This window comes from Callospermophilus lateralis, chromosome 2 (genome assembly GCF_048772815.1).
Source record: "Callospermophilus lateralis isolate mCalLat2 chromosome 2, mCalLat2.hap1, whole genome shotgun sequence".
Classification (NCBI taxonomy): Eukaryota; Metazoa; Chordata; class Mammalia; order Rodentia; family Sciuridae; genus Callospermophilus; species Callospermophilus lateralis.
The window spans coordinates 82,988,284-83,004,174 of NC_135306.1; the positions used below are offsets into that span (position 1 = coordinate 82,988,284).

The window sequence follows — 15,891 nt, forward strand, 5'->3', positions numbered from 1 at the left end:
GACGGTAGTTCAGTATTAGGACCACTTCTGTCCTAAAGCTCTTAATGGTTTAATTTAACCTTGTCATGTTGCCTGTGTACATAAAGTCTTTCCATTTGCTGAGATAGGTTAGTGTGAGCTATCAAAAGGTTTGAGATCTAATATACACTATATAATGATGTTAAGTAAATTATTTGGAACCAAAAAATTGTCACCAAAACATCCACTTTTTCTCCTCCTGGAGATTATATTCATCACCATATTAACCGTGGAATTCTATTTGGCTAAGTCTCTGTTTTTGTTCCTTTTCAAAAGCAGAGGAACAAATAGAAGTCACTTTTTTTTTTTAAGTGAGTGTTTTATTTTTCCTTGTAGTTTCTCTGTCATTTTATTTGATGAGACTTGTGTTAGGGATCTCTATACATCTCTTATCAATGTACGAGAATAGTTGGAGCATTGAAGTCTCAGAGGAAATTACAAGCAAGAATTAAATCAGGTGTCATAAAATCTTTCCACAAGCCAGTGAAATAGCCAAGGCCAGTTCTCCAAACCCCTATCAGTAGTGCTACTGAGCTCCTACTGATGGTTGCCAGGAAGAAAAATGTTGGTTCGCTGTAGTAGACTTTTTTTAAAAAGAGAACATGAAAATTCAGATATTTAAAATGTGAAAAATTTCCAATTTTAAATGTTAATGAGTACCATAAGAAAAACATGCTGTGTTGACAATATCTGGACCATGTGCTGCTTGCTGTGACTTTTGGGTACTCTGGTTATAAAATCTACCCATCACACTATTTTTGGACTGATGTCCAATCTTTTCTTGTTTGTTTGTTTGTTTTATTCAGTGTCGGGCGGGGGGGTCGGTACCAGGGATTGAACTCAGAGGCACTCGACCACTGAGCCCCAGCCCTGGCCCTATTTTATATTTTATTTAGAGACAGGATCTCACTGTTGCTTAGCACTTTGCTTTTTCTGAGGCTGGCTTTGAACTTGAGATCCTCCTGTCTCAGTCTCCCAAGCCTCTGGGATTACAGGTATGCACCTTCTGTGCCCAGCTCAAGTCTTAAATCTGCATGGGAGAAAATGCTAATCAGTCAAATTATTTATATTGTCCTGAGGAAGATGAAGGTGTTTTTTGAAGATCTTGAGTATTGTTTTTTCCATAATTAGTTTTTCTGATTGTTAGTTGTGGTGTTACTTGTTGGAACTCTCCTTATTAGTAGAGACAGATAAGAATGATGCTATAAACTTTCAGAGAAAAATACAGAGTGTAAGTTTTTTTATAATATTCATAATATTCTGGGGGAATTTTTCTTATAATTTGTATATTAAAGAGAAATGTTGACATTATTAAGTCCAGATGTCGGCACTGACAGCCAAGTGAGATTAGGTTTACCATCTACTCAGTAACCAGGTCAAGTCTTGAATGTCGTCTTCTGCTCCTTTTAAATAACAACCACCATTAATTGAAGTGTTTAGATGTGGACCAATTTTCTTGTTTTTCTGACAACCTCATGAAGCAGTTTCTATTATTATCCCTTTTTATAGACAAAGCAGTTGAGACACAGGGCCTAGTAAGAGGTGAAACTAGTTCTCCTTCGTACTGTACCATTTATTCTCCAGGCTTTTGAATACTTAAATGCCCAGGGCTTTTGGACTGTTCTAGGAAGCTTCAGTTCTCAGAGATTGACATTGTGTAAGGTTGTGACTATTTCTTATTTCCTATTATAATTCTATGTAGATAAAATACAGGACATTATCCTAAAAAGTATCATTTTCCTTACCAGTTGTTGTTAGGCTGTGATTATTTGTGAATATCCATTATGCAGAAATTCTGGAAATGACTCCTTACTGAAGGTGCTAGACTTAGAAGCCCACAGTCTTTGCAATTTGGGACAGAGCTCAGACTTAAGAGGCAAGTAAATCTAGGCACAAATTCTGATTTGGCAGGTATGTGACCTTGGGGAAGTGATCTGGCATTGTCAAAAAAAAAAAAAAAAAAAAAGAAGAAGAAGCATTCACAGCATTGTCTTGGTGACATTTTTACTCCACAGAAAGCATGTTTCTTGTGCTACATCTAAGTTCAAGGCCAAAATGAAGCTGGAAGTGCAGGTGCTTAATAGTGTACTAGTGTAGGCCATTCAGATTCATAGTTTGAATGTTTATTTGGTATTTGTGTTAGTCAGTCTTCTATTGCTATAATCAAAATACCTAACAAGAACAGCTCAGAGGAGAAAAACTTTATTTCGGCTCAAAGTTTCAGAGATTCATTCTGTGGTTGGCCAACTTCATTACTCTGGGCCTGAGGGGAGGCAGAACATCATGATGGTGGAAGGGTGTAGTGGAGGAAAAACTGCTCAGCTCCATCAGCCAAGAAGCGGGTGGGGGAGTGGGAAGAAAGAGAGAAAAGGAGAACATGCACAAGGGAGGCACAAGGAGGAAATATTAACCCCAGAGGCACACCTCCAGTGGCATAACTTCCTCTAGCCATGCCCTACTTGCTTACAGTTACCACCCAGTTAGTTCATTCAAATTATGAACCATCAAACTAGCGGATGAATCCACTGATTAGGTTACAGCTCTCATAATCCATGATCATTTCACTCCTGAGCAGTCCTGCATTAACATGGGAGCTTTTGTATGACACCTCACATCCAAACCATAGCAATACTCTTTCCGTTCATGTCCCCACAGATACTACATTGTTTCTCAGCTTTTATTTATTTATTGACTGATTGATTGATTTTTGTTGTTGTTGAGAAACTGAAGCTGCCTAGCTGTGGAACTAGGGAACAAAGGGATTTTTTTTAAATGGATTATTGTATTCCCTATGAAAGAAATTTTATGGAAAAGAGAATCCTATCGTAGTTGAAGTGCTTCAGCTCCTGGTTCTAAGCTTGGGGACATATCACAATCACCCATGGCATTTGAGGTGTATCTACTTATATCAAATCTCTCTCTGTATTTGGTGGTGGGGTGTGGGTGGCTAGGATAGCAGAAAGTAATTACATTTTAAGAGTCACTCTTTGCAATATTCACGGATGTTTTCATTTTGTTTTGACGTATTTTTAAAGTACAGTTCAGGTAATAAGTCAAAGCTAAGGGGAAACTTTAGTTTTGAGTAATATTGCTGTACATGAAGAAAAGGTGTATTGGAAACAATTCTTTGTTGCTTGGGAGGATTATGTAGAGGAATTATTTGATAGCTTGTTAAGGCAAATGTAAAATCTCTTAAAATGTATTGAGGACCCTTTCCAGGAAACCTGTAATTCAGAAATGTTTCTGTGAATTTTTTTCTGAAAGAACCTCTTTTCTTTCCCCCAAAGCCAACTTTTTGTTAAGCCCAAGGAGAGGAAATTCTTTACCCTCAGGAAAATGTCTTAGTAAAGGTCTTGAATGTCAAGTTGAGAATGGAGAAGCTTTGGTGACAATGCAAAACAAGATGACATGTACTGTGAACTTTGCTTATGTTCAGATTCTTCATCTGTCAACTTTCAAGGCTTGATATCAATATCTTTTCCCCATTTAAACCTTCACTGACCTGCCCAGTCATGTGTGTGTGTCTATCTGATTTTTTTTCAATCATATTTTGTAGTTTCTTCAATTTTGCCTGCACAGTACAGATGCTTGCATCTCTGTTAGAAACCTTTTCTTCTTTAGCTCTTCAAACACTGTGGAATGGGCGTTGTTTCCCTGACAGCATCCATTGTTCTTCAAGATCCAGAGCCACTGAATCTGTAGATCTCTGTAGTCCATTTCTAATATTAAATCCCCGAGACTGATGGATTCTGAGGCAAATAAATTCCCATCTGCCAAGAACAATTGGTTTTTAACATAAAGAAAAAGTAATTGATTTGAATCTGTTGTATGCTTGTAATCTAAATTCACTTTTAGTTTGGATAAATTTTGCTTTCAAATTGGTTCTCCATCTTCCTCTGTAATTGTATTTACTTTGTTTCCTTGTTTTCTACACAATAGATGAAGTTGTTGTATGATCACAATCTTCATTTAGTGTTATTGCATGTTTTTCATGCATCTGTGTATGTGTTTGGTTTTCTCCAGTGAGGTTATGTTATAAAACTCAAGTACGTCAGTACGTCTGTGAGTGCAGACATTCTGTGGACACTGGCTTTGCTGGGAACTAAAGATGCTGTGAAACAAATTGGACCTTTACATTTGAGAAGTTAACAGTTCAGCTGGTTTGTTAGGTTAATAGAAAAGTAAAATTGTGGATACAAAGAGCACCTCACTTCCCTCTAATTCTTAATTATAAGTTTAAGAAGTTCTATAGATGCTAAAAAAAAGTGCTTGTCAATTCATGGAATAAAAATGTTTTGATTGGAAAAAGCTTTTGGTGTCACCTACCAGTCACTTAAGTGATATTTCAGGTTAGATTTGGGTGGAGTATCAGGATATATTTGGGTGAGCACATTGAGGTATCCCTAACATATGAGATCCAACTTTTCAGGCAGTAGATAATAGTTTGGGGTGTAGTAAATACACGGGGGAAAAGGCTGTAAAAGTAACTTTCATGATATGAAATCCTTGCCAACATCCAATATATGGACTTGAGGAAGGAGGAAGGTATGTTTGGACAACACAGGATGCTGGCGGCCAACAGTAATTCCTAACAGATTTCCAGTGAGTAGGAGAAGGGTCAGAGGTCCTGGGGGGTTCAAAGAGGTATGTGAGAGATATTCTTAAGGGGTATTAAATTTAAAAAATCCCAAACCACCAAGTCTTTTTGTCATGATTTAAACACTGTTAACTCGTCTTAAAGAGAATGAAGTCAACCTCTACAGGTTAGAGGATGGTGACCTGCTGTGGGATTCCTCTGGGGTAAGCCTAGGTCAGAGAGGCTGTGCATGAAAACCTCAGGGGCCTAAGTGTTCTAGAACCCTGGGCAAAGGTCAGAGGAGCCAGAGGTCGTCATGGAAAGAAAGCTCCTGAGATGGACCCAGGCCAAAATGCCAGTCTTTCCTTCTGCTTCCTTGGGAAATTAAAGCCTTTTTGGAGATATGTTTTATTAAGCCGAGCTCTCAGAGTTCCACAGCATGGTGACAGGAATGATGGAGAATGGTTTTTCTGGGGGAAATCTGCTGATGGACCTTTGGCTGAGATGAAAGAGCCAGAAAGGCCTGGTGTTACCAGGATCCCCTGGAGGCAGGTGGAAGTCACCAGGAGGGGGCAGTGTAGTATATACCTTCCTTTTCTGTTTCTGTCCAGAGGCTCTGGGGCAGGAGGCAGGAGGCTGTTCTGTTAGTCTTGTGAATGGTCTACACAACCAGGAACTGAAAGCAGGTGTGTTGGTCCACTGGGTCCAGCTTTCCTGCATCATTTCGCTTGTATGGCTGCCTCCATTTCTCTTTCTTTTGCTACTCCTCTCCATTTCTTTCTATCTCACTCGCCTTTGCTCCCTCTCTCCGTCCCTCCGTCTTCTTTCCTTCTCCTTTTCTTCATAAATTAAAAAATATTCCAAAAAACATGGTACAACTTCATGTACTTATATTCATAAATGAAACCTTAACATTTTGTTTTTCCTCTTGCAAATCTTTTCTGATAAAAGAAATAGGCTAAAAATTTAATAAAATAAGTTGCTTAAAGTTTTAAATTTCTTTATTCCATGCCTGTTCTCCTTTCCCCAGGTAATCTCTCCTGTAATCACTTTTATCCTTTACATGTACTTGATTACGTGGTATTGCTTTTGTGTATTTTTATACTTTCAAATAATTTGTTTCATGTTGTATGTGTATATTTGTGTGCAATTTTGCTTATTTTCTTTCCCACTTAACATGGAGATCTCTTTCTGCTAAAAATATAGATTTGGTTTGAGTTTAATATATATTTTTACCATACCTTATTTTTAAAAATTTTGTTTCTTGGTGGATGGATACTGAGGTTGTTTCTGGCTTTTGATTAGTCTGTTGACTGTCTTATAGTGAATATTATTCCATCTGTCCTCTTGTGTTCATGTGTGAGAATTTCTTTCTGGGAATAATTAGACATGGAAATGCTGGGCCACAGAGGGTTCTGCTTTATAATTTTCCAGGATAGTGATAAGTGCTCTTCAAAGTGGTTAAACCCATTTACACTGCCTCCAACAATGTAAGAGACACCCGGCTTTATAAGTTTATATTGTCAGATGTTAAACATTTTGTCACTGCAGCGGGAGAGGAATGGAATGTCATTATTTTCATTTGCATTTCAGATTCCTTTTGAGATGAGCAGTTTTTCACATTTTCTCGGCCATTGAGGTTTTCCCTCTGTGGATGGCCTGTAATTAACTTCGTTGGCTTCCTTTCTAACCTTAAAATTCCTTACTTAGTGGTGGCTTTTAGTGGCAGGTTTCATGAGCGATTTATAGCTAGCAGCTAGACTGGACATCTCCACAGATGGTAACTTACAGGGGGCATCCTTGGAATTTACTGCTGAAGGAGCCCTTGCCAATCTTTACATCCAGCTCTTCTCTTGGTGTTTCCATATTGCCAGGAAAAAAATTTACCCAGGGCATTCCTTCTTCCCCAGTAGAAAACCATTTTTCATAATTTCACACAGTTCTTTTGATGGCTTTCAACAAAATCTCCTGTCTGGTCTTAGATCCAAGAACAGTTGTGCTTTGCTTAATTTTCCTCTTCATGAATATTATGAATTCATAAAAAAATTTTTCTTCTCTTTTCTTGAATTTTGGTGACCAGAAAGCTTAGAATTAAAAATCTGGCCCTTTCCTAATGAGCATATGTATTTTTAAACCTAATTCCTGGCCCCATTGATGTCTCTGCTCCTGGTTTTCTTTCTCTTATGTCTGTTAGCTCATTGCATTTATTGAATATGACTAGGAAGTTTACAAATTAAATACATGGTTGAATAAAATAAAAAATAAAGTAAAGGGAATAAATAATGAAAAGAAAAAGACAAGTGCTTTGTTACATAGGCTTTGGTTAAGTACCTATTGAGTGTCAGGTGCTTGTCAAAATCATGGGGGATACAAGGATGATCCAGGTAAAGACAGATGCAGGACTCTCCATGTGACTTCAGAGCAATGACAGGCACCAAGCCAATTCTGCTGCAAGGAGAGTGTAGGTTTATCTGGAAGTCCTGCTGGTAACCCTAAAGGAAACCTTGCCTACATTTTCTATCTTTTCTGCTGCCAATGACATGAAAAAAGTGTTAAAATTATTTATGACTTTTTGTAATTCAGTGCTTATTATGAGATAATTTAGAAGAGTGAGGTCACTGTGGTCTCTATTGAAAATATTAGTGCAATGAAAGTCTTGGAAAAATGTCTCCAAACTGTGATGCTTTTGAAACACTTCATAAATACTTGATGTTGTAAAGTGAGCATTTAACTTCAATCTCAAAATATTTTCTTCTTCTGAATCTGGTGGAAGGAGAGAAGGGAATTGCCTGTTATTTATGTTATTGGCTTCCTTCTTGCACATTTATGACATGACAGGCCCTGAGTGTCAAGGAGAACCATGATCTTTGAAAGGAAGATACCTTTTTATCTTGGAGGCTGCTTTTTTATGTGATGAGACAATGTTTGTGTGGATCATTTTAAAGGTATTTCTCTTTGGTGTAATTTATACCCTCAGAAAATTTATCTGTTTTTATTTTATTTTTTATATTTGCCGAAACCCTTGCAGTACACCTTCATCCTTTTCTTTCCCTCACTGGGTAGAAGGAACTTATAGACGTTGTGTATTCTCTATCATTGTTTAATGTTTTTTCATTTTACCTAATTAACAGCAGGGATATATATATATATATATTTGTTTTCAGTGTCTTAATATGTTATGTATCTTAAATATTTTCAAATAATTCTTGTAGTACTTTTGTAACTCCAAGATTATATGTCTGCCTACCCGTATATCCATCCATCCAGTCTTCTTTCCATTGACCCACCCACCCATCCATCTGTCCAACCTTCTATCTTCCTTCCTCTCATCCACCCACCCATCCATTCATCCTTGTGTAAAGGACTAAGTTAGGTACTGTGGTGCATATTAAGAACTATAAATATAGTTCTATCTTCAAATACAGTGTGATCTAGGAAAAGTAAATAGAAACACATACTTGAATAACTGTAATACAAGTTAGAGTATGGCAATTCCAGGATAGTAGGTCTTTTTTTTTTTTGTATTGGGTACTGAATCCAGAAGGACTTAACCACTGAGCCACATCCCCAGTCCCCTTTTTGTATTTTATTGAGAAATAGAGTCTCACTGAGTTGCTTGGGGCCTAAGTTCCTGAGGCTGGTTTTGAACTCACAATCCTCCTGCCTAAGTTTCCTGAGTCACTAGGATTATAGGTGTGTGCCACAGCCCCTGGCTCAGTATGGTAGTTTCTCTAGCTATGTTCATACTACCAGGGACTTCATTGATTGCAAGTGACATAAATCCAGATCAGACTTTAGGTTAGTGATGTCTCTCTTTATATGGCTGGATCCAAAGGCTCAAGTAGTATTTTCAGAATTCTGTCTCTCATTGTATCTCATTAGCTTTCTTTTCTTATACATGGTGACTTCGTACTTGGACTATCTCTTTCCTTGTGGAAGAAAATTACACTGGAAGCCCCAGATCTGTGTCATTCTTGGATCTAATTGAGGTCTCATGAACACTTCTAAGCCAGTCATCATGGCCAAGAGTCTAGAGTTCACTGTCATCCAGAGTCCTTAATCTCCTATATTTAAGTATTTGGAGTCTGAGGAGGTGATGTGAGTTCCTAAGGACCATGCGGTGTTTGTGACATGTGGTTCAGTAAAGGAAAAATTGATGTTGTTACTGACAAGGGCAGAAGAAGAGGAGGCTGGGCCAGGAAAAGCAGGTGGGGAGAAGGGGAGGGAGGGATGAAGTGGGGAGGAGAAATGCATTCCAGTGTTCCAGGAGGTCAAAGGAGAAAGTGGCTGTTTCTTAGAATGTTAAAAAAAAATATGATTTTCCCTTGAATTGAGGAAACCAGCATACCTGTGGCTGTCACCATGAGTGTGGAACCCATGTGAAGGGTGGTAGATGCATCTTTCAAGAAAGTTTCACCTCTGTACACTGGTGATACTCTGAAAAGGGAGGGAGAAGTGATGAAAAGGAAAAAAACGAAATATGTTGAACTGATCACTGACCGTGAAACCTGGCCAGTCATAGTTTCTTTTCAATAAGACTGTCCATTTTGCTCTCCTTGCTCTGTGTGTGTGTGTGTGTGTGTGTGTGTGTGTGTGTGTGTGTGTGTAGTGCTAGAGTAGGTACAGAGACATCACCTTGTACACCTTGGTGAGGTTGGATGAAAGTTATGTATCCTTTCTTGTTATTTTCTGCATTCTGACTCACTGGTATTCCCTCTCCACTTTGTTGCAGTTTTATTGCAAATCAGAAAAGGTTAGAAATCATCAATGAAGATGATGTTGAAGCTTACGTGGGACTAAAAAACCTGTGAGTACTCAGGACTTGCGTGCATTATCTCAAAGATTTTTCTTGTACTCCACTGTGGTAAGCAAGGCATTTGCTGTTTAGTTCTAATATGCCTGAAATTATGTGTTTTCGTAGGACAATTGTGGATTCTGGATTAAAATTTGTGGCTTATAAAGCATTTCTGAAGAACAGCAACCTACAGCACATGTAAGTAGATATTGATTCTTTTGCTTCCTAGGACCCAATTTATTCAGTATTTTACCCTTCTGTTTATTTTCCTTCTTTTCCAACCTTACACCTCCTTTTTTCAAAAGTTAGTGTAGCTGTGATAATAGCTTAGAAACATTAGCTCTGAGTTTGTTTGATTTCTGAATGGCTTCAGAGGGGTACTTAGAACAGCCTGTTTATTCCCTTTCATGAATTCCTGGGCCATTTCCATCTTGGACAGAGCAATAGGCCAACAGCAAGGAGTCTGATGTGAAAACTATGTCCTTGTACAGAGTCCTTGATTATTTTCCCTGGAATCAAGACATGCTCTCTGGAAGACATCAAACTGGTGGAACTGAAAGAAGCTGACGTGGCTTTGGCCTTTTTTAGAGAACTAAAAATTACTAATGCTTCCCCCACTCCAATAATAGGTCTTCTTTTGAACCTTCATTTTCTCAATACTGTCTATTATGGATTGATACAAGTGGAGGAAAAAAATCAATCCTGGGATGTGCGAAAGATTCAGACATTTATTAACTGTAGGAAATGTTTTCCCCTGAATCATGGGTGCCTTGTCAACTGAGGTCAAATGGAACTACGGAAAATCAGTTATTATATGGTTTGCTCCAAAATCTTCTAGATAGCATTTAAAGTAATAAGATGTGGCCTTCCTGAGAAATTTTTTCATTAAATGGTCACTCAAGTGACCATTTAATGTCTATGCATAACTAAGTTCAGATTGGTATCCCCATTTCCTGAGTTTCCAGAGGGAGCTTCTACCAGCAGATTGCCGTGTGCATTCACTGGTTTTGTTTTGCAGGCCAAGTCCCCTGTACAGTGATACTTTATATGTCTCAGAGTCTACATTGTGTCTTTAGAGTTCTCACCCATGTTATCTCACTTGATTTTTTTGAGAATTCATAGGGAAGATTTTTAGAAATTTCCATTTCACAGGTCTGATCAATCTGAGGAGGTTCTAGGACTTGCCCGGGTGGCAGAATTATGACTTTAGGGCTAACCCTTCTCCATGTTCTTATAATAAAAAAGTACAGAAAATAAAATTTGTGCCATCCATGTAATTAGAGAATCAGCTCTTCTCATAACATTTGTCCTTTTTCTATTCTTGGGAAGAACAGTTCCCTGACTTATTTCCATGCCAGTTATAAAAGAAATTCTCTCAGAGCAGATTGCTTGGATACTCTATGGAGATTTGTTGATATCATGGGAAAATCTTAATTTTGTAAAGCCAATATCATGATTTCCTTTTTTATAGGTGGTAATAATGGTGAAGTCACTTTAAAAATAGTCTGGGCAGTTAAGATATAAAACATTCTGCACAAACATAATGAAACTCTAAGGAACTTTATTAACACATTTCATTTAAATGTTTTTTGGCTTCGTCTCTAGTCAGTTTGCTTGTACAAATCTGATGTCTGCGTAGGCCTTGGTAGCATAAACAAGAGAGAAGTTGGATAGAAGAAAAAGACAAAATGCGCTAATGCAATCACTTTAATGTAATTAATGACCTCAGTGGTTAAGTTCTGGTATTTTCATTACAGCTGACCTTAGACCCAAATTACTCAACAATCACATTTTACTGGCTATTTTATCACACCACCTAATGTTGTGATTTGAGCAGTGGGCTCTGGTTAATTGCAGTTTATTAATAGACCTTGTGTATTATTTTTATGTTGATATATAGTAGAATAATTTTAAAAATGTTCTATGTACAATACACAGCTTATAGTAGTATCATTTGAAAATAGAAAACTAAAAACATGTATGTGTTTCATATAGTTTCCTTACAACAGTTGAGAAGCCAAGTGCAAATGCTCTACTGATATTTGTAGTTATAGTCAAGTAGCAAGATGGAGTAAGATTAGGCAGATTTTGGGGCAATTATGAAGAAGTGATCAGATGTCAATAAGCTTCATGTATTCACACCATGAAAGATGATCTTATTCACCAAACTATGAAATTAAATATAGTCATTTGCTTTTGAGGAAAGAGGAGTCAGGTCAGGTGTCTGCCTTTCTGGACCTGAGTCCCAAACTCTGCTTATGACTGAAGACTCTGGAACCAGCTCTTCCCTTGATTTAAATTACTCTCTTACCTCAGTTGTCAACACAGTGGGGTGCAAGGAGCTAATGAAGAAATGTGCATTAAAAATTGTTTCTCTATTTGTGGAATATACTGATTATTTTTCTGAGTCTCCCTGACAATATAAAAATGTGTACAAGACCAGTCTATTTCACTTTGGGTTTTAGGAAAATTCCAACTGGATTTTCTCCTTTACTTTCACCACTTTGCTCCCTTCCCTGGCCATTCTAGCATCATGTGGTGACTGTTCAGAGCCCCAGTTACTGGTCACTGAGCGTATTTCTTGGCGCCTTTCATTCCTGCCTAGCCCCTAAGAATCAATCCAAAGACTGTGAGAAAAACTAGTATTTGTATTTTCCAAGGGGCTTTGCAGAGGTGCTAATTAGCTCCTTAGCAAAGTTCTATAATCAAACAGTAAGAGGATTGTTGATTTTTTTTTTCTTTCCTTCTTCCACTTTTTTGGCTTTTGGCCCCAATAATAAGTATGGTTCATAAAACTCATCTTGTTCTTTGGCCCGTAACCCAGCTCTGCACTATGCTGCTGGCAGCCTGACACAGGCATCTGCTTCCAGTGCGGGAGGTTTACTAGCTAACAGAGAGAACCTGTATAATTTTTTTCTCTTTTCTTTTTTTTTTTTTGGATGGAAAGAGTGGGGCGTTTTGGTGATTTTTTTTTTTTTCCTCTCAGATAAAAGTGTTTGTGCCTTATAGACTATGGGAAAGACAGGAGGATTGACTTTTCAGTGAAACCCATTCTTAATTCATGCTCCGAAAAGAAAAGATTTATGTGGGCACATTTTACAACTTCATGTGGGTGAGCACTTTACACTCAGTGTGAAGAGAGAAGATGCAAGTGTAGAAGGAAGGAGGGTGTTCTGAGTAGGTAGGGGTTTGGATGGGTAGAGATCTTAAAGAGAATTCTATAAAGAATGGACATACACAGACCTGAATTATGAGCCACTAACGAGGCATGTTCTTTATTCATTAACCAACTAGCTGTAGCTCATGCATTACCACCTGAGCTTTAATCCCTCTCTAAAGAGGGCGGGTCAGACACACCAGGACACTTCCACCCCATGATTTCATCGGGCTGACACAACAGACTGGCCCTCAGGTAAGGGGCCAGGACTACAGTCACCCTCAGATCTTACATTTTATCTGACGCTCAGCCCAACCCTTGCTTTCCTCAATAAGAAGAAGACTTTAAAAGACTTATGATTTCTTCTGGTTGGTCCAGGTCTTGGATGCTTTTTTCTTTTTTTAAATAAAAGTTGATGCTTGTTTACATTTATATCACTTATTAAACTTATGTCTTGAGGCCCAAGAATTGGACACACTTTACATAACTTCTAGCAATAAATAGATGTTTAAAGAGTGAGCCAGTTGCCAGGATTATGTCTGGGAAATTGACTCCACGGTCTCATGGCACTGATTATTGGAAACTCCCATCCACTGAATAAAATGACATATTTGGAACATGCCAAGAAATTCATTATTCTTTTTTTAACCATAGATATACCATCTTTCATTGTCTGTTTGGTCTAGATCTCATGTTGGTTATGTTGCTGGACTAGTTCAAGATGAAATCTGATGTATTCTTTATTTTTTGACTTTTCATTGTTCTCATTATGGAATTATTCACTTGTCTCAGTCATATATAAAAAGTCCCAGCAGAATTTATCAATCAGAATGTGTGTTCTTTTCCTAAAGTCATCTGAAATTTCATTAAGCACGGATTCAGAGCTTTGTGTGTCATGTAACTTCAAAATATTCACGATACTCTTTAGTTTTAAAGTATCTTTTCCCCCTAGTGAGCTGGTAGTTTTAAATCTTATTTTATTTTACATATCTTCCTATTAATTGCTCAAGAGGTCAGGCTCTCTACAAGGTATATAACTTATTTTCTGAATAAAAATATGAAAAATAAGCTTTTGGGTAAAAAAAGAAAAGAGATTGGAAACAGAAAATATATACTCTTCTTCTTCCCAGTAAACAGGAACTGTAGGAGGAGCAGGGTAAAAACAGAGCTATCACTCCAAGAGAGAGATGATTGGATCTAAGTAAGACATGTACTAAGATCAAATAAAATTATATTTTGAAAACAAAATCTCTATTTGAATACATTGTTCCTAAGATGTAGCATTTTAAACTCACATTTAATGTTTTTGATTCCTTTCAGCAATTTTACCCGAAATAAACTGACGAGTTTGTCTAGGAAACATTTCCGTCACCTTGACTTGTCTGAGCTGTAAGTAATGAGTGTGTGGCATTTGGGGGAAATTTTTCAAAGAAAGGGATAATTAAGTATTTTTTTAAGAGAGCAATATTGCAAGACTACATTTATATCAAAACTCTTGAAAAATTATTTCATGAGTTTTGGCTTCTTGTTCTTTTATCCTTCTGAAAATATGATTTAGTAATTAAAAAATAAAAATCTTAATAGTAATGCATCATTTATGAAGAGCTTGAATGTTATTTTTCCAAAATATTGTTTAATAGAGGAAAGAATGGAAAAAAAAAAACAGGAGGCTTTGCATTAAATGGCTGTTTGTATCTCAGAGCATTTTTGGTTCTTGTTACAGGCAGGCCCTAAAATAAAACACCCTTATCAAAGAGGAAATGACAGTGGGCAAAACTCTCTCAGCTTCTGTCCTTCAGGGCCAGCTCAGGTGTAGGGAATGTTGGAGGAGGGGATGTCCTCCCTTCCCACCTGTCATTGTGAGATTTGCTTCTAGGTCTGACACTGCATTCAGTATTTATCCTCATGTCCCAATTTCCTCTGCTGTAAAATGATAGGAGAAACATTTAAATGTGTTGATGACTAACGACCAGCATTTCAAGTGTGCTCAATGCTTGGTGTTATCACTGTGAAGCAACTGTGAACTGTTGCCATTCCTCTGTGTTAGATGCTCCAAAGAGCCCTGAGGCGCAGGTTTTGTGTGGCACATGTGGGCCTGGAAGGACAAGCAAAGCCTTTGAAGCATCGGAAGTGGCTTTTGCTTAAACTATGCATTGCCTGAAACATGAAATATTTTTATGAGAAACCATCCCTACTCATGAGGAATTTGTGCAGATTGGAAGATGCCACTAGAGAAGAGACAGTGTTGATAGATAGGAATGGGGGCTACATGGCAAAAGTCTTGGCAATTGACAATTATTTGGAATAAATTGAATTCAGGGAGTTGAAGCCCTAATGTTTCGTTTTTGAAGATATTTTTAATTGACCCATAATAATTATACATATTTCTAGGGTACAAATTATGTATTGATACATGTATACAATATGTAATGATCAGGGTAATAAGCACATCCATCATTTCAAACATTTATCAATCCTTTGTGTTAGGAGCATTCAAAATACTTTCTTGTAGCTGTATTGAAACATGAATGATATGTTTCATTCATAACACATGAATGAAATATTGTTGACTGTAATCTACCTACTGTGCTATAGAACAGTAAACTTATTCCTTCCATCTAGCTTTAGTTTTGTATCCAGTTACCAATCTGTCTCTATTACCCCTCCCTACTATCCTCCCCAGCCTCTGGTAACCACTATTCTATACACTACTTCTGTGAGATCACTTTTTTTTTCCACATTTTTTATTGGTGCATTATAGTTAAACATAATGGTGGGTTTTATTGTTACATATTAGTACATGCATAAAATATAACAATACGATTTTGCCAATATCACTCCCGAGCACTTGAGATTAACTTCTTTAGCTTCCACATGCTTGTGAGAACATGGTATATTTGTCTGTGTGTGTGTGTGTGTGTGTGTGTGTGTGTGTTTATGGAAGATGTCTAGACATGCAAATGAAAGGAGAATATGAGATCTAGTAGGGTAAAGCACTCAGTGTAAAAATGTTGAGTACCACTACATAAAATTTTGTGAGTGGATTAAAAATTAGTGTTTTGGTTTCAAATTCATGTCTCAATATTCTCCCTACAGCACATTTAATCAATTCATTCAACAAGTGTTCACTATGTACCTGTTACAAATCAGAATGACGAGGCCATGGGGCTACAAGGAGAAAAGTTTCTGTGTTAAGCATTCTGTTCTCCAGGGGGAGAGATAGAAACCTAAACAGATCAGTGTAACATGCTGTAAAAATCATTGTGAAAGGAATTTGCACAGCGAGCTGGAGGAAGGAGCCAGCCGTCTGCCAGTGTTGTATGGTCATATGAACAACGCTCTATT

General features: G+C 37.5%; 1 protein-coding gene across 5 annotated transcripts in view; it reads left to right on the top strand.

Moving 5' to 3' along the window:
• Ntrk2 (neurotrophic receptor tyrosine kinase 2) overlaps positions 1-15,891 on the top strand; it is a 346,426-nt gene that overhangs the window by 19,794 nt on the left and 310,741 nt on the right. For all 5 annotated transcript variants that reach the window (XM_076843523.1, XM_076843524.1, XM_076843525.1 and 2 more), the window contains exons 2-4: positions 9,327-9,401; positions 9,516-9,587; positions 13,867-13,935. In XM_076843523.1, the coding sequence (XP_076699638.1) occupies positions 9,327-9,401; positions 9,516-9,587; positions 13,867-13,935 (216 nt within the window). The remainder of the gene's footprint in view (positions 1-9,326; positions 9,402-9,515; positions 9,588-13,866; positions 13,936-15,891) is intronic.